Genomic DNA, 22,628 nt, shown 5'->3' with positions numbered 1-22,628 from the left:
CAATCAGCTTTCAGGTTTTATTGTCAAAGCTTAAAGCGGAGTTCCACCCAAAATTGGAACTTCCGCTTAACCCACTCCTCGCCCCCTTACATGCCACATTTGGCATGTAATTTTTTGGGGGGCTTAGTGGGGGCTTCAGGAGGAGTGGGACACTGTAGGCGAATAGCTTTATCACCTACAGGGAGGGGCTGCAGTAGGCGATCGCCTGGGACACATGACTAGAGTTGAGCGGACTCCTGGATGTTCGGGTTCGGACCCGAACCCGAACTTTAAAAAAAAAGTTCGGGTTCGGGAACCCGAAACCCGAACTCCGAACCCCATTGAAGTCAATGGGACACGGACTTTTAGTAAAAAAATAAATTAAAAAAATGCGCGGAGGTCCCCCCAAATTCAATAACCAGACCCTTTAGGTCTGATATGGATATTAAGGGGAACCCCGCTGTCGATTTAAAAAAAAAATGACGTGGGGTTCCCCCTAAATATCCATAACCAGACCCTTCAGGTCTGGTGTGGGTTTTAAGGGGAACTCCACCCCAGATTTAAAAAAAAAAATGGCGTGGAGTTCCCCCTAAAATCCACACCAGACCCCTTATCCGAGCACGTTGACCTGGCCGGCCGCAGAAAAGAGGGGGGACAGAGTGCGCCCCCCCCCTCTCCTGAACCGCACCAGGCCACATGCCCTCAACATTGGGAGGGTGCTTTGGGGTGCCCCCCAAAGCACCTTGTCCCCATGTTGATGGGGACAAGGGTCTCATCCCCACAACCCTTGCCCGGTGGTTGTGCGGGTATGCGGGCAGGGGGCTTATCAGAATCTGGAAGACCCCTTTAACAAAGGGGACCCCAAGATCCTGACCCCCCCCTGTGTGAAATGGTAATGGGGTACACTGTACCCCTACCATTTCACGAAGGAAGTGTAAATAGTAGTTTTCAGGAAAAAAAACACACACCGTAGAACAAATTACTTTATTAATTAAACCAAATAAAAATCCAGCGGTGAAAATAGACGATCGGTGCTGCTCGCTGCTCCATCGTTGTCTCTATCCAGCGCCGGGTGATGTCTCCAGCGACGGGTGATGTGTCCAGCGATTGGTCCAGCGATGAGAACATCCATCCATTCAGAGCACAGCTCACCGAATGACGCGCCGATGCTTTGACGTTTCTTTTATAGGGGAGGCGGCCACGCGTCACGTGACCCCGTCCCCCTCTGACGCACACTCTGCTATGTCACTGGGACAGCCCAGGGGTCTGGTGTGGATTTTAGGGGGAACTCCACACCATTTTTTTTAAATTTGGGGTGGAGTTCCCCTTAAAATCCACACCAGACCTGAAGGGTCTGGTTATGGATATTTAGGGGGAACCCCACGTCATTTTTTTTTAAATTGACGGCGGGGTTCCCCTTATTATTCATACCAGACCTAAAGGGTCTGGTTATTGAATTTGGGGGGACCTCCGCGCATTTTTTTTCCCGAACTCCGAACCCAGGCCCGAACTTTCAGCAATTATTCGGGTTCGGGTCCGGGTTCGGGAAAACCCAAAGTCCGTACCGAACCCGAACTTTACAGTTCGGGTTCGCTCAAGTCTAATTGTGACTTAACCGAGGCTCAGCTGGTTGTTATAGTTTCTGATAGATAGTATTAGATAGAATGCAGAATGGGAGCAAATTGAGAGACTTTTTCACAACTTTTTTCTGGGTTCTCTGTAGAAAACGCAATTTGTACCATAGGAGTTTTTTTCTTCTTTTTTTTTTATATTTATGTTTATAATAAAAAATAAATGTTAAGACCCAGTGGATTAGATGCATAGAAAGAGAGGCACATCACCTCTCTGCATCTATTTATTTTTGTCAAATTCCCATAGTAAGGTCAAGGTAATTCATTTTTAAATAATTCAGGTGATTTCTTTTTGTTCTTTTGAGCAAATTCCTCATGTCAGAGCCGCCCCATTGATGACTGGTGGGGGAATATTCAAGAAGCAGCAGGGGAAGTGGTGTAGTGCCCATTACTCTCCAGCAAGCGGCAGTGTATATAGACACCAATTTGGTAAGACATTTAATTTGGCAAAGCCTTACTTTAATAAAACAAATAGAATGAATGGCAACAGCAGATTATAGTGTTTGTAATTGTGGCAAATTGTTTACTATACATATTGCCTTAGGTGTTTCAAAGGGAAACTTGTTTACGATTATAGAAAGGGTTTCAAATTTGATTTGCCTAACTAATATGGTAAATAGACATTGGAAGGACCTTAGGCATTTCTTGTGTAGGATGGTAAACAATTTGATTTGCCTTAACCACTTCAATACTGGGCACTTTCACCCTCTTCCTGCCCAGGCCAATTTTCAGCTTTCAGCGCTGTCGCACTTTGAATGACAATTGCGCAGTTATGAAACACTGTAACCATATAATATTTTTATCATTTTTTTCAGTTGAGCTTTTTTTGATGGTATTAATCCCCACTGGGTTTTTTTATTTGTTGCTAAACAAACAAAAAAAGACCAAAAATTTTGGGAAAAAAAAACCTTTTTTTTCGTTTCTGTCATAAAATTTAGCAAATTTTTCTCCTTCACTGAAGTGCACTGATGAGGCTGCCCTAATAGGCACTGATGAGGTGGCACTGATGAGGCTGCACTCATATGTGCCACTGATGAGCACTGATAGGCGACACTAATGGGCACTGATAAATTGCACTAATGGGCACTGATAGGTGGAACTGTTGGGTCCTGATAGGCGGGCGGCACTGATGAGAAGGCACTGATGGGTGGCACTGATGAGGTGGCCCTGCTAGGCAGCACTGATAGCAAGCACACACAGGGAGCACTGATAGGCGGCACCGATGGGCAGCACTGATTTGAACTGATGGGGCTGCACTGATAATCAGGGCACTGATCAGCAGTCCCCAGTAGGTATGGGTCCGATTTTTGAGTCGAACATCGGGTGTTCATCTGTTCGCCGAATATCGAACATTATAGGGCGTTTACGGTGAATTCCAGCGCCGCGGAACACCCCATAATGCACTGCAAGATCGCAGTGCATTGACGTCTGATGATTGGCCAAAAGATTTACCTGACCTGCATGCTTTGGCCAATCACAGCACTCTCTGCTGTGAGAGGCATGATTGGCCAAAGACAGGGTGCCTCATGACTCAGGGGGCTAAGTCCAGGCCCCACACTATATAAGGCTGCTTACACATCGGCCATATCTAGTGTTATAATTGAGAGACCGTTACGTACAGGCAGGTTAGTTAGTGGCGTGCAGGCAGTTTAGTGTGTGTATATATATACAGGTGAAACTCGAAAAATTTGAATATTGTGCAAAAGTTAATTTATTTCACTAATGCAACTTAAAAGGTGAAACAAGGATTGTACATAGAACAATATCGGACCTTTGAAAAGTATAAGCATGCATATATTAGGAAGCTATCAGCCTGTGGAAGACCAGGATGCTTCAATAGCGGCCTTCAGCTCTACTGCATTGTTTGGTCTCATGTCTCTCATCCTCCTCTTGGCAACCCCTATGGGGTTCAGGTCAGGCGAGTTTGCTGGCCAATCAAGCACAGTATTCCCACAATCACGGAACCAGGTTTTGGTGCTTTTGGCAGTGTGGGCAGGTGCCAAGTCCTGCTGGAAAATGAAGTCAGCATCCCCATTTTTTGAGTTTCACCTGTACATATATATATATATATATATATATATATATATATATATATATATATATATATATATATATATATATATACTGTATATATATAGAAATGTCACTTTAGAAATGTCATTTTGCTGTGGCACTGTAAACCACATCACACAGATGCACCATTTTACAGGCAGGCTAAGGGGACCCCCAGGGCACGATATTTAAAAGGAATATTTCATTTTTATTGTTTCACTTTAAGCATTATTAAAATCATTGCTCCTGAAAAAACAGTTGTTTTAATAACTTTTTTTTGCATTAATACATGTCCCCTGGGGCAGTACCGGGTCCCTAAACACTTTTTATGGCAATAATTTGCATATAAGCCTTTAAAATGAGCACTTATGATTTTTCATGTTCATGTCCCAAAGACGTTAATAGGGTTCGCAATGTTCGCACAAATTTTTTGTCTGTTCACATATTCTGGTGCGGACCGAACCGGGGGGTGTTCGGCCCATTCCTAGTGCCCAGATTATCTGTGTACAGAGAATATGTATTCTCTGTCACACTTTCCGGTTACTGGCTCTTCTTTCCTCACACTGTGACATAATGTGAGGAAAGTACTACTGATAACTGGCAAATCTGTTTACATTGTGATTAGCTGTGATTGGACACAGCTGATCACATGGTAAAGCACCGCTGTGATTGACCCTTTATCATGATCAGCTTGCCGGATTCGCACCCCAGGGGGGGCGTGGTTCCGGGAGGACATCCATGGAGGGGGGCGTGGTTCCGGGAGGACGTCCATGGATACCCTTCCAGAACAATAGAGCTGCGCTCTAGCCGTCTTTTGGCTATAGTGCGGTAGAGAAGTGGTTAAACAATGCAGATGGTATTTCAGGACTTTTAAAGAAAACCCTATGTATACAGTTGTCAAATAAGATCAAAAGTGTTTGATCAACCAATCAGCTTCTTCTACATCCTAGTAAATGAGAAACAAATGGGCATATTAAAAGGTAACTGCTAAGAGAGAGGATGGTGGAAGGAATGGCCTAGGGCAGCCTTTCTCAACCTTTTTACCCCAGGGGAACCCTTAAAATAATTTTCAGGTCTCGGGGAACCCCTGATAAAACCCATTCATTGGGGGTCAGTGGGAACAATGTCCCTTACTTTGGTGGTCAGTGAGAAGAATGCAATTTTTTACAGTGGTGGTAAGAATGGCCCCCTTACAGAGAACTATGAAGCTCATTGGTGTCATACCACTGGCTCCTCCAAGTGGAATTGGCTCAGAACTATGTAGGCACCATCAAACAGGAGGTAAATCAGTAACAGCTCAAGGAACCCCTAGCCACCTCTGGAGGAACCCTAGGGTTCCACGGAACCCTGGTTGAGAATGGCTGGCCTAGGGTATAGAGTATAGATGGACAAAAGAAACGTAGGTGCATCATAGGTACATATATAGATTGGACATATATGCTGGATGTGTGGATGATTGCTAAGGCCTCGTACACACGAACGAGAATCTCGTCAGGAAAAACATGTTGTTTTTCCTGACGAGATTCTTGGCAAAAAACTCTTGCTGCCCGAGTGTACAGACTTTCGTTTCAAAAGAACCGCGGTTCTCTTAAAGGAAAGAACGCAGTGACGTTATCGCGTACGACAAGCATGCGCTCGTCACATTCGATGCCGTCGCCGCCATCTTGCTTCACCCTACCTATGCCGTGGAAGCTACCTCGCATGCGTCAAAGTCATTTCGAGCGCGACAAGTAAGCATACACACTCTCGGGTTTCTCGTCGGGAAACAGGCGGACAAGATTCTCGACGAGAAAAAAGAGAGCAGGTTCTCTTTTTTTCTCGTCGAGATTCTGGCCAGATTTCTTGACGAGAAACCTGAATGCCTCGTACATACGAACGGGAATCTCGGCAAGAAGCAGTTTTCTTGCTGGTTTTTGCAGAGGCTTAAGATATGAACAGTAGAACTTAGTATTAAAGGGAACTCATAGGGCTTCTTTTTATTGTACCATTTTGTATATACTCTGTTGGACGTGTCATCTGTTGCTGGGATCCAATAAACACTACACTCTATACAAAAGTTGCCAGAAACATGTTTGTAGAGGTTGCACTTTCTTTTCCCATGTTACTTTTTTTTGCAGAAATGCCAGTGTAAATCGGGGGATTTCTGTAAGATGTAAAACATTTTGGTGGATTTAAATGTGCAAGTGGAAAAAACCTGCTACTTAACGGTAAACAGGATGTAAACCCACTCTCATCCTTTCTAAACTACTGCCATAGTTCTGATATATAAGGATATAGATGCCTCCTGCATGTATCCTCACCTGTCAAATGTCTCCCCTATGTCTGTTATAAGAACTGAAAAACTGCAGATTCTATGGGTGGGTCTGTTATCTGGAGGGTGGAGTTGTGATGTCAGTAGACTCCCCGCCCACCTCTACACTCCCCTTGTCAACATGCATTTTCTCCTGTGTATTCCTTACACTAAATTCTGCTATGATCACTAACATCCAGTCAAAATCCAGAAAAGTAACCACATGCCTTCAGAAAAGGAGTCTCCAGGCTAGTGCATGAGATATGTAAATAATCTGTCATTCACAGCAAGGGGGAAGAACGGACAAAAGTTTTCTCCTGTTTGTCCGTTTATCTCACTGAAAAAAGAAAAGAGGATTGCTCAGAGCTGGATTAACTATTTGTGGCAAGACTGTGCACAGGTGATAGGAAATGTTATACTTTACATTGTGACAGCAAATGTTTTGATTTACATGTACTTTGATGGGAAACTGAGCAGATAGTCTACACTGCTACAAGTTTATCTAAGATATAAGTCGCAGTGTACTAATTAAAGAGGAAGTAAACCCTGATGGGTTTTACTTCCTCTTTGTTTCCCTGCAAAGGTAAAGCATAATGGGATACTCTGCGTCGCAGAGTAGCCCGATATGTGTCACTTACCTGAAACCGAAGCCTGCGATGTCCCAGAGTTCATAGCTGGCTGGAAGCGTCCATTCTTCACCCCTCTTCCTTCTGGGGCCGCAAATTCCTGCTCTATGACTGGCTGGAATCGCATGACGTCACTCCTGCAGAAGCCACCAGTCACTGCATTACCCCATCTAGACACGGCACAGCATGCCCTTTCTAGAGTGTGCATGCGCTGAATACATTGGCGCATGCGCAGTAGAAATGAACGTACAGGGAATTGTAAATATTTCCTAAACCATGAAGGTTTAGGAGATATTTCAAGCACCTACAGGTAAGCCTTTAGCGTAAACACGATCATTTTTCAGCATGAAAAAAACACGTTGTTTTTCAGCATGTTCAAAAAAACAAAGTTTTTCCAACTTCATCATTAAAACGACGTTGCCCACACACCATAGTTTTTTAAAAATGTGTGGGCCCATAGGATTCTTTTCCATTAGAGTAAAAAAAATAGAGAATGTTTTAAATTTTTCTGATGGGATAAAATCCTATGGGAAATTCCTATGGTCTGTGTGGAACTCCGTCGGAGAAAATTCCTACGCATGCTCAGAATCAAGTCGACGCATGCTCGGAAGCATTGAACTGAATATTTCTTGGCTCGTTGTAGTGTTTTACGTCACCGCGTTTTGTACAGTCGCAATTTTGTCTGACAGCGTGTATGCAAGACTGATGGAAGACAGCTTGATCGGAATTCTGATGAAAAATTCCATCAGATTTTAGACATTAATCTAGGCTTACCTATAGGTGAAAGTGGTCTTTTAGGCTTTACAACCACTTTAATTGAACCTCTTTTCTGTATTTTATTCCCATGATTTACACAGGTTAACCATTACATGCATATTTCTGTATATTAATTAATCCTAATTTTTTAAAAGACAATATTAATACATTTTTTGCTTACTGCTTTTTTTTATTAATTGCCTGTCAATTTTTTTTTTTGCCTTTGCAGTCTCCCCGATTCTTGGGCAGGAGGCAGAGTTTGATAGAAGATGCTCGAAAAGAACGGGAAGCAGCAGCAGCGGCAGCAGAGGCAGCAGAATGCTCAGAGTCTTTGGTATTCGAGGAGAAAGATGGCAAAGCCATTGTCAACCTACTCTTCTCCCTCAAAGGAAACAAACCTTCTCCACTATCCCGCACTCTGAAAGTGTTTGAGGTAAGATGGAGACAGAAGTCAAAGTCAGACATTATGATTAGGGTAGAGAACAGAAAAACAATCAATGGATCAGTTCTCCTAAATGCTTCTTAAAATTTTAAAGATCTAATAAGTAAGATCTTCTTATCAAAAGAAAGATCTGCTTCTTAATACCTAACTGAAGTCTCTTTATAATCCTGTACACCCATATAATATACTGTCATTTGTGATTATTATTATTTTTTAGGAAATGCCTTTATTAGCTTTTGCTCTTAGTGAAATTTTATTACTCAGGGTTGCCAACACCCCACAACTTTTTTTACTGTCAAAATATGGCAAATTTAATGAAAAGCACATTTTTAATGACAACTTAAAGCGGTGTTTCACCCTAAAAAACAACTTTATAGCATGTCATTCAGCATAGTAGCGCGAGCTACAGTATGCCTTTATATTTTTTTTGGCGCCGTACTCACTGTTTAATCGCGTAGTAAAATTTCAGACTCCCCGCGGGGAATGGGCGTTCCTATGCAGAGGGCTCGTGATTGACGGCCGGCTATGGCGCGTCGCGCTTCACGAAAATAGCCAGAGTAGGTCTCGGCTCTTCCCGGCGCTATACGGCGCCTGCGCACAGACATCGGAGCTGACTGCGCAGGCGCCGTGAAAAGCAAACACCTATTTCGGCTATTTCCGTGAAGCGTGACGCACCATAGCCGGCCTTCAATCACGAGCCATCTGCATAGGAATGCCCATTCCCCTGAAACTTTACTACGCGATTAAACAGTGAGTACGGCGCCAAAAAAAAAATATAAAGGCATACTGTAGCTCACGCTACTATGCTGAATGACATGCTAGAAAAAAAAAATTTTTTTAGGGAGAACCCCCGCTTTAAAGTATGACAAAAATTAATATGCCTGGATTTACAATGACAAAGTCAAAACAGTGTGACAAAATGTGAACATGACTAGGATTAAGAAAGACCTGGGGAACCCCAGAATAGAACATTGGAACGAGTCCCGTGGCTTGTGTAGTACATTGTGCAAAATGATGGTCATGGCCAGGTTGCATCTAAGCCCAGGTTCACACTGGGTACGATTTGGTACGATTTGAGATGCGATTTCACATGTCAAATCGCATCTCAAATCGGCGGCATTTGCCGGCAATTGTCGGCAATGACACCGTCCTAATCGGTGCGACGCCGCATCTGCGGCGCTGCACTGATTTCAAAAAGTAGTTCCTGTACTACTTTTTGCGATTGCACAGATGTCTCTTAAGTCGCCGGCTGAAATCGGGACTGCCAGCGGGAGTGAAATTGTGCGGCTTCACTCCCGCAGCCCAGTGTGAACCTGGGCAAACAGTTGGATTGGCTTTAAGGGGCATGATTATACAAAACCTGCTCCTTGTCACTTGTCACACTGCATGCCAATGCCACAGTCCTTGTTTCCACAAAATACTCATGATGACTTTGCTAAAAATGACAGTCTCACAGACACACATAAACTTTAGGACAAAGGATCATTTATTAAAATAAAAAATAAATGTTTTATTTCATATGCTTTTCTGTACACAAAAAGATACCACTTTGCGTGACTGAGTCTACCTTACAGAAGAACTTCATGAAAAACCAGCAACTGTTGAGACAATGAACACTTTGGTAAGGACTAGGTAATGTACAACAAAAGGTGCACAGGAGCCCTGTGCACCTTTGGACCGTTTTAGGTCCAAATTCAGCCCAAAATTCGGGCTGGAATCGAACCTTAAACGCTAAATGGGGATGCATCGGACTCCTGCTGTGAGCCGCATGTGGCTTAGATGAACCCAGACTCAAGGTGTATGGCTAGCTGAACTATGATTTACAAAGGACTGCACAGTTATATCTGGACACCCTGCATAACAATTGTTACGGGGAAAAAAAAGTTCTTGTCAATGTGTCTAAAGAGTAATAAATTGCAGGTAAAAGCCCCCCCAAAAAAAAAAAACTATGCTTAAAGGCTATATTTTCTTTTCCATATTTTTTTTTTTTTTATTATTCAATTGTTATTTGCCATTACACTTGCTGGCAAATTAGCTTTCTTCGGGAGCCAATTCCCTCTTTTTAGGATTTTGCCCTCTTTTTTGTGAGTGCCTGATTACTGTTCTTATTGGCCTAGCTCCCCCACTCTTTTCATCTCCCTACATAACCTTTAATGAAGCAGCAGTGTTGGTCAACTTATTGGATATAGGTGCAAATGTTTTTTGCAGATTTGAATAAAGAAGTGAATCAGCCATTAGCATCATCAGCAACATTTCTACTTCTACTGTGAACACCAGTACTGATTGTTGTTTATAACATGTTGGATGTCCCTTGCCCCAGTTGGTGTAACCAGTTGAACAATAAAGACATTGGACTTCTAAAGATTTTAAATTTGGTGCTCTCTTTGACCAATTACACTCGGATTTCTCAGTTTGAGTGCTGGATGTCCTCTCCTTGGGGATTCCCATCTTTGTAGTGAGCAGACCAATAAGGGCTCAGGTAACGACTTTGACGATAATATGCTAACCTGTGAAAATCCATGTCCAGCTCTCTACCACTACCTCTTAGGCCCCGTACACACGACAGAGGAACTCGACGTGCTTGGCACGTCGAGTTCCTCGTCGAGTTTTGGGATGAAGCCGCCGAGGAGCTTGGCGGGCCGCCTTCTCCCATAGAACAACGAGAAAATAGAGAACATGTTCTCTATTTTCTCGTCGAGCTCCTCGGCGGCTCCATCGAGCCAAAACTGTACAGACGACAGAGTTTCTCGGCAGAATCCGGGTTTTGACCGAGTTTCTCGGTGAATTCTGCCGAGAAACTCTGTCGTGTGTACGGGGCCTTAGGCCTTGTACAGACGACCGAAAAAGTCCGATGAAAACGGTCCGCGGACCGTTTTCATCGGACATGTCTGCTGGGAGGTTTTGGTCTGATGTGTGTACACACCATCAGACCAAATTCCCCGCGGACAGAAAACGCGGTGACGTAGCGGCGACGTGGCGGCGACAATGATGCGGCGACGTGCGCGAACCAGGAAGTTCAATGCTTACACGCATGCGTCGAATCACTTTGACGCATGCGGGGAAGTTCGGTCCGATGGTTAGGTGTACTAACCATCGGACATGTCCGACGGACAGGTTTCCACCGGACAAACTTTTGTCCGCTGGAAACCTGTCCGCTAGGCCGGAAAAAATGTCCGCTAGGCCCTACACACGGTCGGACATGTCCGCAGAAACTGGTCCGCGGACCAGTTTCAGCAGACATGTTCGGTCGTGTGTACGGGCCTAAGACTTCATCTGTTAGGCAGTAAATGATAATGCAAATCCACCACACATGTACGGGACACAGCTCCAGTCCCAGCATGTCCAGAATGTAAACTAGGCAATGTACACAAAAAATCAAGTAGTAGTAGTAGTAGGAGAAAATACATTTTGGGCATTTGGCTGCCGGGTCTCAATCGCTGTCTGCTGGCGTTGGCCGGGCCAAGGTGACATCACCCCCATGCATGTGCGAGAGTTCAGTCGGATTCAGCATTGCCCAATTTGGGCAGTGAGCTGCACTTGCGCAGCTTACCGTACAGGGACGGACAGGCAGGTAAGTAGCTTTAATGCATAAGAGACAAAGCATGTTTCTTCTGTATTAAAAATACTCCCTGTCCGCCCATTTGCATTGTGGAGCCTAAAGTTCCACTTTAAAAAACAGACCATGCATGGAGTGCAAGGTTTGTTTTAACATGTGTTGATTAGTATTTTTATCCAGTTGCGTCATAATCTCTAATAACCCCTCAGTCCCACCTCATTTTTTAGTTTTCAGTTTTTGCAATATTTTGTCTGATTTTTGGTGACAGGGATAGGTTCCTTTTGCTGGTATTTTTTTAACCACTGTTTTTTTTTTTACTATACTATTCCTAAATTATGAAAACTTGCCTGTATTCCTTACTTTTTGGCCTCGTACACACGACCGAACATGTTTCCGCGGACATGTTCGGTCGTGTGTCCGGCCGACCGGACAATTTTCCGGCGGATCGGACAGGTTTCCAGCGGACAAATGTTTCTTAGCATGCTAAACATGTCCGCTGGAAGCCTGTCCGTCGGACGTGTTCGGTCGTCTGTACGACTCACCGGACATGTCCGCTCGGCCGAAAGCCCTCGCATGCGCCGAAGTGATTCGACGCATGCGTCGAAGCATTGACCTTCCAGGGTCGCGCACGTCCCTGCGTCATCGTCGCGGCCACGTCACCGCGTATCCTGTCCGCGGGAAATTTGGTTCGATGGTGTGTACAGCCATCAGACCAAATGATCCCAGCGGACATGTCCGATGAAAACGGTCCGCGGAACGTTTTCATCGGACAGATCCGGTCGTGTGTACGAGGCCTTAGTCATAAGTCATATAAAAGAAATGCCAGGGCATTATGAAAATTACAGCTTTTTGGAAAGTAGACACCCAAACAAAGTTTTTTTTTTTTGTTGCCACAATTGTTTAGAAAATAACAAACGTGCTAGTTCTGAAGTGGTTAAAACATAGAGCTTGGTAATGGTGCACTAGATACAGTGCGCCATTAATGTATAGGTCATACTCAGAGGGAGGAGGCAGTGAAGTCAGGTCATATAAAGACCAGGGGTGAGCTCAAGTGTTTTTGGACACGTATACTTTGGGTGTATATACGTGCCCCTGTGGGATGGGGAAAACTTTGTGGCTTATGATTGGGTGTCTACAAAGACAGCTTCCTGAGAGCAAGATTAGCGCAGGTCCGCAATATTCTGAAGAATAGAATGTAGTCCTCAATATAATATTAAATATGTTGCATATGTTTGTTATCATACATTAATATGTGCAAATATGCAAAGTAATATGTGTAATTGTATACACTGTGCAAACATGCCGGGGAACCGATTTTATATGTGAATAAATCAATCAATTTTAATGGATAAATAATTATATAAGTGGTATATATTATCACCAATATAAAGTGCAATGTGTATGTGCAGATCTTCATCTATAAACTATGGGCTAGATTCAGGTACAATTGCGCTTTTTTTACGGAGGCGCAGGGCAACGTTTTTGCCCTGCGCCCCCGCAAATTTACTGCGCTGCCCTTGATTCACGGAGCAGTAGATCCGTAAATTGCGTGGGCGCGCCGGCAAAATGCCCGACGTAAGCGTGCGCAATTTAAATGATCCCGTAGGGGGCGGGAATCATTTAAATTAGGCGCGTTCCCGCGCCGATCGTAGAACGCATGCTCCGTCGGGAAACTTTCCCGACGTGCATTGCAGCAAATGACGTCGCAAGGACGTCATTTGCTTCAAAGTGAACGTGAATGGCGTCCAGCGCCATTCACGAATCACTTACGCAAACTACGTAAATTAGAAATTCCGCGACGCGGGAACGACGGGTATACGTAACATTGGCTGCCCCTGCTAATAGCAGGGGCAGCCTTAAGAGAAAAACGCTGTATGGAAACGATGTAAACTGCGTACGCAGGGCTCGCGTAACGTTGTGAATCGGCGTTAGTATGCAATTTGCATACTATACGCTGAGCACAACGGGAACGCCACCTAGCGGCCATCGCAAGAATGCAGCCTAAGATATGCGGGCATAAGAGCCTTATGCCGCGCATATTTTAGGCTGCAGTCGGCGTAACGAGGTTCCTGAATCAGGAGCATTTGTTACGCCGGGGCAAGTAAGTAATTGCGCTGTGTAACTATGGTTACACAGGCGCAATTGCTTCTTGAATCCAGGCCTATGACACCAACATTTTCGCAATATTGGAAGAGGAGGGTGGTGAAAGAGTTAGAAAACAATCCCACAATCAATTATATCCCCTCACCATGAATGTGTGTGGTATGTCTCATACTTCTCCTCTGCTGCCCCCCTGCGACAAGGTGCCTCGGCTTCACAAGTCGCCTTACCAGTACGGCCATTCGTGCACTAGCTTTCATGCTCTGATTGGCCAGTGGGGAAGCCAATCAGAGGATCTGACTGACTCAATGTCTGCCGGCCACCTGCAATCGTTCCCCGCAGAGGTAGAACGGGGACACTGAGATGAGCAGGAAGACGGATCTGTGTGTTTCCCCAGTCACACAGTCCCCCATACAGTTAGAAAACACAAACAGGGTACACATTTAACCCCTTGATCACCCCTGATGTTAACCCCTTCCCTGCCAGTGTTATTAGTACACTGTCAGTGCTTATTTTTAGCACTGATCACTGTAATAATGTCACCGGTTCCCAAAAATGTGTCAAAAATGTAAGTTACTGTAGGTGTCCGATCCGTCCGTCGCAGTCCCGCCAAAGAACCTTTGCGCAAATCAATCAATATACGCTTATTGGGAATTTCTTTTACCAAAAATATGTAGAAGAATACATATTGTTCCAAACTGACGAATAAATTCTTTTTTATTATATTTTTTGCTTTGGATATGTATTATAGCTGAAAGTAAAAAATATTGTTTTTTTTTCCAAAATTGCCAGTCTTTTTTTTGTTTATAGCACAAAAAATTAAAACCGCAGAGGTGACCAAATACCACAAAAAGAAAGCTCTATTTGTGGGGAAAAAAGGACATAAATTTTGTTTGGTTACAACGTCGTACGGCCGCGTAATTGTCAGTTACAGTAACGCAGGGCTGTATCGCAAAAAATGGTCTGGTCAATAAGGGGGTAAAGCCTTCCAGTGCTGAAGTGGTTAAATGAAATGTTCCCATGTGTTCCCTTTGTTCTCATAGCAATTATTTTCCCCCTTGTTTCTTCTTCTATTTTTCTAACCATTGATTTTTAAACTTTTTTCCCCCATTTATTCATTTTGTTTATTACTTTATTATTATTATTATTATTATTAGGAATCCCATTTAAAAAGGCACAACGTTGTAAATAACATTGCAATGCTTTGTACCAAAATCATACTTTTAGTGTCATGTTAAAAAGGACAAATTACTAAATTTTTACTCTTTATATACAGTATGCTGATGTACAAAAGGTGCTTTTTTTGGTTTTGCTACAATCCTTGTCCATGGATTGCATAAAAAGAAAATATATTTTTGCACGTAAATATCATCAACAGAAAGCCTTGTTAATCCTTAAAAGTGATATGTGTATTACTTTGTTTTCTTATAGCCAGATTCACGTACGGCGGCTTAAAGTTATGCGGGCGTAGCGTATGTAATTTACATTACACCGCCGCACGTTAGAGAGGCAAGTGCTGTATTCACAAAGCACTTGCGTCCTAAATTACGGCGGCGTAGCGTAAATGGGCCGGCGTAAGCGTGCCTAATTCAAATTGTGAAGAGGTAGGCGGGTTTTATGTAAATAAAATAAAATAAAAAAGCATTTACCCCACGTAAATTACGTTTTGAACGAACGGCGCATGCGCCGTCTGTGGACGTATACCAGTGCGCATGCTCCAAATTACGCGTCAAAGACTCATTGGTTTCGACGTGAACGTGCGTACGTTCGTGAATAGGCGTATCTCGCTGATTTACATATTCTAGGCGTAAATCAGCGTACACGCCCCTAGCGTAGGGTGACCAGACATCCCCAGTTTCAGGGGACAGTCCCCTGATTGAGGACACTGTCCCCGGACCAAGTCTGTCCCCGGTTTTGTCCCCAGATTGGATTTAATAGGGGGCAGGGGCAATTTCAAAGACAATCAGTGCAGAATTAAAATAAAAAAAATTGAATTACACACCCCCGCTCCGCTGTGCCTATTAGCATAGAGGGGTTGTATTTTTCCCATTATCTGAGCCCCCTTCTGATGATCATGTGCTGGACAGAGCGGAGGGAATATTTCTTCAGTTTCGGGCGCATGCCCATTCAGCTTCGCTCGCATGTTCTTCTGCCTAGGCTCAAATCCTGGCCAGCCACCTGCCCATCTCCTTGCCTTCCCTGGCCGAGTGATCTTCCTCCGCTCCCCATCCAGTAGTAGCCGGGGCCCGAAGAGTAAGACTTGAGAGGCTGTGAGGTGGGTGGCGACGGGCAGAGAGTCGCTGATTGTTGCCATTACTAGTAAACAAAAAATATGTCCCCGGATTTCATTTTAAAAATCTGGTCACCTTACCCTAGCGGCCAGCATAAATAGACAGCTAAGATACGACGGCGTAGGAAGACTTACGCCGCTCGTATCTTAGCAACATTTAAGCGTATCTCAGTTTGAGAATACGCTTAAATATACGACGGCGCAGATTCGGAGTTACGACGGCGTATCTACCTGAATCTGGCTATTAAAGTGTAACTCCATAAAAAATAATATAGGCACGGATTCACATACATCGGTGCATATTTATGCGGGCGTAGCGTATCTAATATACGCTAAGCCGACGCAGCGCACAGAGGCAAGCACTGGATTCACAAAGCTCTCGCTCCCACTCGCTGTTAAAGATACGCTGGGTTTACTCGGCGTAAGCCAGCGTGGGTGGAAGTGGGCGTGAGCCATGCTAATGAGGCGTGACCCCATGCAAATGATGGGCCAAGCATCATAGAAGTACTTAAAACGAACGGCGCATGTGCCGTTCCGTGGACGCATCCCAGTGCGCATGCGCAGAATCACGTCGGAACTACTCCCTAAGATACGACGGATCACTACCTACGATGTGAACGTAACCTACGCCCAGCCCAATTCACGTACTACGTAAACGATGTAAAATACGACGGGTCTGTTCCCTGGTCCATACCTTTGCATGAGTTGCGCCTCCTATATGGGGAATAACTTTACGCCGGACGTACGACTTACGCAAACCACGTATATTATGTGTCGGGCGCAACTACGTTTTCGTGAATCAGCGTATCTCCCTCATTTGCATATGTGCATAGGAAATCAATGGGAGCGGCAAGTGCGCCCAGCGTAAATATGCGCCCACGATACGCCGGCGTAGGAAAGTTACGTCGGTCGGATGAAACCTATTTTCAGGCGTATCTCAGTTTATGGGCACGTCGCATAGGTACGACGGCGCATACTTACACTTACGCGGCGTATCTGGAGGTACGTCGGCGTAAGTGCTTTGTGAATCCGGGCCATAGTGTATACAATTGTGACACAAGTCATATTGTAATGGAATGTTGTTAAAATCTACTTTTCCTTTTTAATCTGCAGCTCTGTAATTTTCTGAAAATGCAATATGGCTACCAGGAGGAGTTCTGTACACAGAATGTGTACAGAATGCCCCCAGAAACATAATTTCCTGCTTGTATGATTGGCTCACTGATTTTTTTTTGGTGAGATACTCCCAATAGGAAATCACGTCTAAAGGGATGCAGGCCCAGCAGCTTTCCTTATTAGTGCCTTGTAATACTGAAACCACTCCCATTAGACTCTCTGTGCACAGGGCCACAGAGGAACAAACAGGGATTTCTTCAGAATAACAAAAGGTAGGAATCTGCAACAAAGTTTGTTAAAATCCTTGCAATGTACATAGATCACCCAGAGGGGAATGTTTTTTTTACTCTTTAAGTACCATAATTACAAAGTTAATATAAGGGCAAATAGCAGAAAGTTTCAAATCATTTTGGTTCACAGAGGTGTTCACACAGGTGTGAGAGCTACTGGTTTTTTTCACCGACATTATTTGCATTAAAAAAATAAAATCACAGGGATCACAGGACCAGCTATTGTACTCCTTTCTAGAATTTTGGTCAAATGCAATGTGTGTCAGAGCTTATAACAAGTAAATAGTTTAATCTGATAGATGTCAATGGAGAAATAACATCTGTTCTTTTTTTATAATCACTGTTTATTGAGTTAAAAAAAAAAAAAAAAAAAAATATGTTAAAAACACACACAAAAGGCACAAAAAAAGCACAAGAAGGCACAAATAAACAACATTGCAATATCAGTTCTGACATTATATGGTATGGCATCAGTGGCGGTTCGTCCTTAGAGGGCGCTGGAGCGCCGCCCCCTCTGGCTCCGCCCTGCCACTGACTAATAACATAGATTCATTGCATTGCATGAATCTATGTTATTGTCGCCGCTGCCGCTGGTCTATTCAGATGGCCGGACCTAAGGCGCCGGCCACCTGAATAATGGCAGCTGGTTGGCTGTATGGAAGTGCCTATCAGAGCCAGCGGCTGTAGTCGGCTTCCGAATGCTTATTCTCGGGACGTACCGGCGGTGCGTTCCTTGGATAAGACTGACAGGCGTCTCAGCCAATCAGGTTCACCGGTTCTGGCTATCGGTAACCTGATTGGCTGAAGCGTCATCGAGGGCGGGAGAAGACATGGAGGGACGTGGATGGCTGACTCCAGTAAAGGTAAGTGCCGGGCGGGGGGGGGGGGGGGGATGGGGAATTTTACAGGGCACAGTAGCGACGAAGGGCACAGTGACATCAATGGGCACAGTGGCGACAATGGGGACAATTGGCACAGCGGCATGAATGGGCACAGTGGGGACAATTTGGCACAGTGGCGACAATTTGGCACAGTGGCGACAATTTGGCACAGTGGTGACAATTGAAAGGGCACAGTGACATCAATGGGCACAGTGGCGACAATTAAAGGGCACAGTGGTGACAATTGGCACAGTGGCGACAATTGATGGCACAGTGGCTGCGTTTGATAGCATGGCACAGTGGTGACAATTGATGGCACAGTGGCTGCGTTTGATGGAAGGGCACAGTGGCTGCGTTTGATGGCATGGCACAGTGGCTGCGTTTAATGGCATGGCACAGTGGCTGCGTTTGATGGCATGGCACAGTGGTGACGATTGATGGAACAGTGGCTGCATTTGATGGCACAGTGACTGCATTTGATGGCATGGCACAGTGGTGACAATTGATGGAACAGTGGCTGCATTTGATGGGCTCAGTGAGGCTGCAATTTTTTTTTTTCGTTTGCGCCCCCCCCATCAAAAAATGTTGAGCACCAGCCACCACTGTATGGCATTAAGGCAGGATAGGTTACAGTACAGCAGATCTTGACCACAGACCACATAAAGTACTGTATATCAAATAATTCACAGAACGAGGTCTAACCAGCAAACAACAAGGACATGAGAAGTATCATAAAAAGTCCAGTTTTCATCAACCCATACAGAACGTACTATACAGGACCATATCTATTAAGAGGAAAAATAAAAGGTAGATAAATATAACAAGAAAGGTTACAACAGACTAAGATCATAATGTGCTATAGAGTCCAGAAGGAAAATGGTTAAGCATCGGGGATCTCATAAGAGTGATACATCCACCCCGACCAGATATCATGAAAGCAGTCAAATTGGTGCTTAATGGAATGTACTCAGTGTTCCTCTTCCATAATATCATCCATTTCTTGTTTCCAATAACATCTGTTCTTATTAAGACTTCAGTGACACATTAAAGTCATTTTAAAGCTAAAACGTTTTCTAACTTAATGCATTTTCTACAATAAAGTAAAATCCAGCTGTACTTGTCTGTAGTTCTTCTCCCCTGTTTTTCTCACAGGATGTTTGTGCAGCAGGGGGAGCTATTGGCTTCTGCTGCTGTCAATCAAACCCTGTGAGCAGGAATGGGGCCGAGACAGATTGGAGCCGAGCCAGGCTGTGTGTGTCTATAGACACACACAGCCTGGCTCAGGAGCGAATCTGCACATCAGCCACAAACCTCTTGTTATGGAATAAGACACAGAAGGAGGAGCCAATGGTACTGTCTATAGAAACACACAACACGGTTTGGGAGCAAATCGGCACATCTGCCACAGAAGACACAGAAGAGGAGGAGCCAATAACGCTGTCTATAGACACACACAGCCCAGTTTGGGATCGAATCCGCACATTTTCCACAAATCTCTAGCTATGGGGGTAGACACAGAAGAGGAGGAGCCAAGAGTACTGTCTATAGACACACACAGCTCGCCTCGGGAGCAAATCTGCACATCAGCCACAAACCTCTATCTATGGGCGCAGACACAGAAGAGGAGGAGCCTCGAGTACTGTCCATAGATACACGCAGCACGGTTTGGGAGCGAATCCGCACATTTTCCACAAATCTCTAGCTATGGGGGAAGACACAAAAGAAGAGGAGCCAAGAGTACTGCCTATAGATACACACAGCCTGGTTTGGGAGCGAATTGGTGCATCTGCCACAGAAGACACAGAAGAGGAGGAGCCAAGAGTACTGTCTATAGACACACACAGCCCGGTTTGGGAGCGAATCCGCACATCAGCCACAAACCTCTAGCTATGGGGGCAGACAAAGAAAACGGGCCCAAGAGTGCTGTCTATAGACACACACAGCCTGGTTTGGGAGCGAATCGACGCATCTGCCACAGAAGACACAGAAGAGGAGGAGCCAAGAGTACTGTCTATAGACACACACAGCCCGGTTTGGGAGCGAATCGACGCATCTGCCACAGAAGACACAGAAGAGGAGGAGCCAAGAACGCTGTCTATAGAAAAAGGGCCCAAGAGTACTGTCTATGGACACACACAGCCCATTTTGGGAGCGAATCCACACATTTGCCACAAATCTCTAGCTATGGGGGTAGACACAGAAGAGGAGGAGCAAGAGTGCTGTCTATAGACCCACAGTGCCCGGCTCGGAAGCAAATCTGCACATCAGCCACAAACCTCTTGGTATGGGGCAAACACAAAAGAGGAGGAGCCAAGAGTGTCAGCGGGATCCCAGAAGAGGAGGTTCAGGGCCGCTCTGTGGAATATCATTGCACAGAGCAGGTGAGTGCATCATGTTTGTTATTTTAATTCTCTGAATGGCGCCTGTGCCTAGAGGATGACCTAATGTGTTCAGAATGCAGCAGGCCAGCCGCTCAGCATAGGACACAGAAGTTAGTGGGGATCACAGGAGTATCTACTTCAGTGATTTCTAGCTTCCAGGGGCATTAACCAGGTATGGTATACACATAGTTACAATGGTCCAAGCCAGTGGCGGCTGGTGCTCAAATTTTTTGGGGGGGCGCAAATGGAAAAAAAAATTGCAGCCTCACTGTGCCCATCAAATGCAGCCACTGTGCCATCAATTGTCACCACTGTGCCATGCCATCAAACGCAGCCACTGTGCCATCAATTGTCACCACTGTTCCATGCCATCAAACGCAGCCACTGTGCCATCAATTCGCAACACTGTGTCATGCCATAAAATGCAGTCACTATGCCATGCCATTAAACACAGCCACTGTGCCATGAATTGTCACCACTGTTCCATGCCATCAAACGCAGCCACTGTGCCATCAATTGTCATCACTGTGCCATGCCATCAAACGCAGCCACTGTGCCATGCCATCAAACACAGCCACTGTGCCCATTGTCGCCACTGTGCCCATTGATATCACTGTGCCCTTTAATTGTCGCCACTGTGCCCATTGTCACCACTGTGCCCATTGATGTCACTGTGCCCTTTAATTGTCGCCACTGTGCCCATTAATGCCGCTGTGCAAATTGTCCGCACTGTGCCCATTGTCCCCACTGTGCCTATTGATGTCATCGTGCCCTTTAATTGTCGCCACTGTGCCCATTAATGCCGCTGTGCCAATTGTCCCCATTGTCCCCACTGTGCCTATTGTCGCCACTGTGCCCATTGATGTCACTGTGCTCTTCGTCGCCGCTGTGCCCTGTAAAATGCCCCGCCCGGCACTTACCTTTACTGGAGTCAGCCATCCACATCCTCGACCCTCTATGTCTTCTCCCGCCCTCGATGACGATTCAGCCAATCAGGTTACCGGTAGCCAGAAACGGCCAACCTGATTGGCTGAGACGCCTGTCAGTCTTATCCAAGGAACGCACCGCCCGTGCGTTCCAAGGACAAGCTTCCGGGGACCCGAGGGCTGTACTCGGAAAGCATATCAGAGCCACTGGCTATTATAGGCACTTCCGTACAGCCAACCAGCTGCCGTTATTCAGATGATTGGCACTCATGTCCGGCTATCTGAATAGAACGGCGGCAGCGGCGACAATAACATAGATTTGTGCAATGCATGAATCTATGTTATTAGACTCAGTGGCGATGAGAGCCAGAGGGGGCAGAGCTCCAGCGCCCTCTATGGACGAACCGCCACTGGTCCAAGCTGAATTAATGTACCTATGTGTAAAATATCCATACCTGGGATTCTTCTTTTAAGGGAGCCTGTGAAGATGAATGAATTTGCTAACTAGTGAGTCTTCCAGAATGATTCTCATTTCTGGGATAAGAATGTTTGATGAGAGTTTTTAGATTTTACTGGCTCTATGCTTGTTCCAGATATATGAATCATTAGGTAATAAAGGCAGGATCTAAAGGATGCTACCAGCACCTGCACCTTTAGGAACAATGGGCCAGATTCACAAAAGAGATACGCCGTCGTATCTCTGTTTCTAACTATGCGGCTGATTCATAGAATCAGTTACGCATAGCTAGTCCTAAGATCCGACAGGTGTAATGGACTTACACTGTCGGATCTTAGGATGCAGTACCGCGGCCGCGGCTGGGGGCATTTCTCGTCGTAATCCAGCGTCGGGTATGCAAATTAGCACTTACGGAGATCCACAAAGCTTTTTCCCTTCGTTAAGTCGCCGTAAGTGTTAGTTTGCCGTCGCAAAGATAGGGTACCTTTTACAAAGTGTAAAGTTAGTACACCATGTAAAAGTGTACCCGTCTTTCCCGCGTCGCTGTCAATTTTTTTTTTCCCGCCGCATCTCTTTTTTACCCGTCGCGATTCACAAAACTCGGCGCAACGTAACTTCGCGCAAAGCACGTCGGGAAAATAGCGTCGGGAGCATGCGCAGTACGTCCGGCGTGGGAGCGCGCCTAATTTAAATGGGACTCGCCCCATTTGAATTAGCCCGCCTTGCGCCGGACTGATTTAGGATACACCGCCGCAAATTTCCAGGTAAGTGCTTTGTGGATCGGGCACTAACTTGTGTAATTTGCGGCGGTGTAACTTAAATCAGAAAAGTTACGTTGCGTCCGCTCGTTGTGAA

General features: G+C 45.2%; 1 protein-coding gene across 1 annotated transcript in view; it reads left to right on the top strand.

Annotated features, from left to right (window-relative positions):
* TH (tyrosine hydroxylase) overlaps nt 1-22,628 on the top strand; it is a 99,184-nt gene that overhangs the window by 3,319 nt on the left and 73,237 nt on the right. The window contains exon 2 of the mRNA XM_040328475.1: nt 7,564-7,767. Coding sequence (XP_040184409.1) covers nt 7,564-7,767 — 204 coding nt within the window. The remainder of the gene's footprint in view (nt 1-7,563; nt 7,768-22,628) is intronic.

The sequence above is a fragment of the Rana temporaria genome, chromosome 11 (genome assembly GCF_905171775.1).
Source record: "Rana temporaria chromosome 11, aRanTem1.1, whole genome shotgun sequence".
NCBI classification, from domain to species: domain Eukaryota; kingdom Metazoa; phylum Chordata; class Amphibia; order Anura; family Ranidae; genus Rana; species Rana temporaria.
Note: the sequence above shows the minus strand (reverse complement) of the source record. Positions and strands in the feature narration are given on the sequence as shown.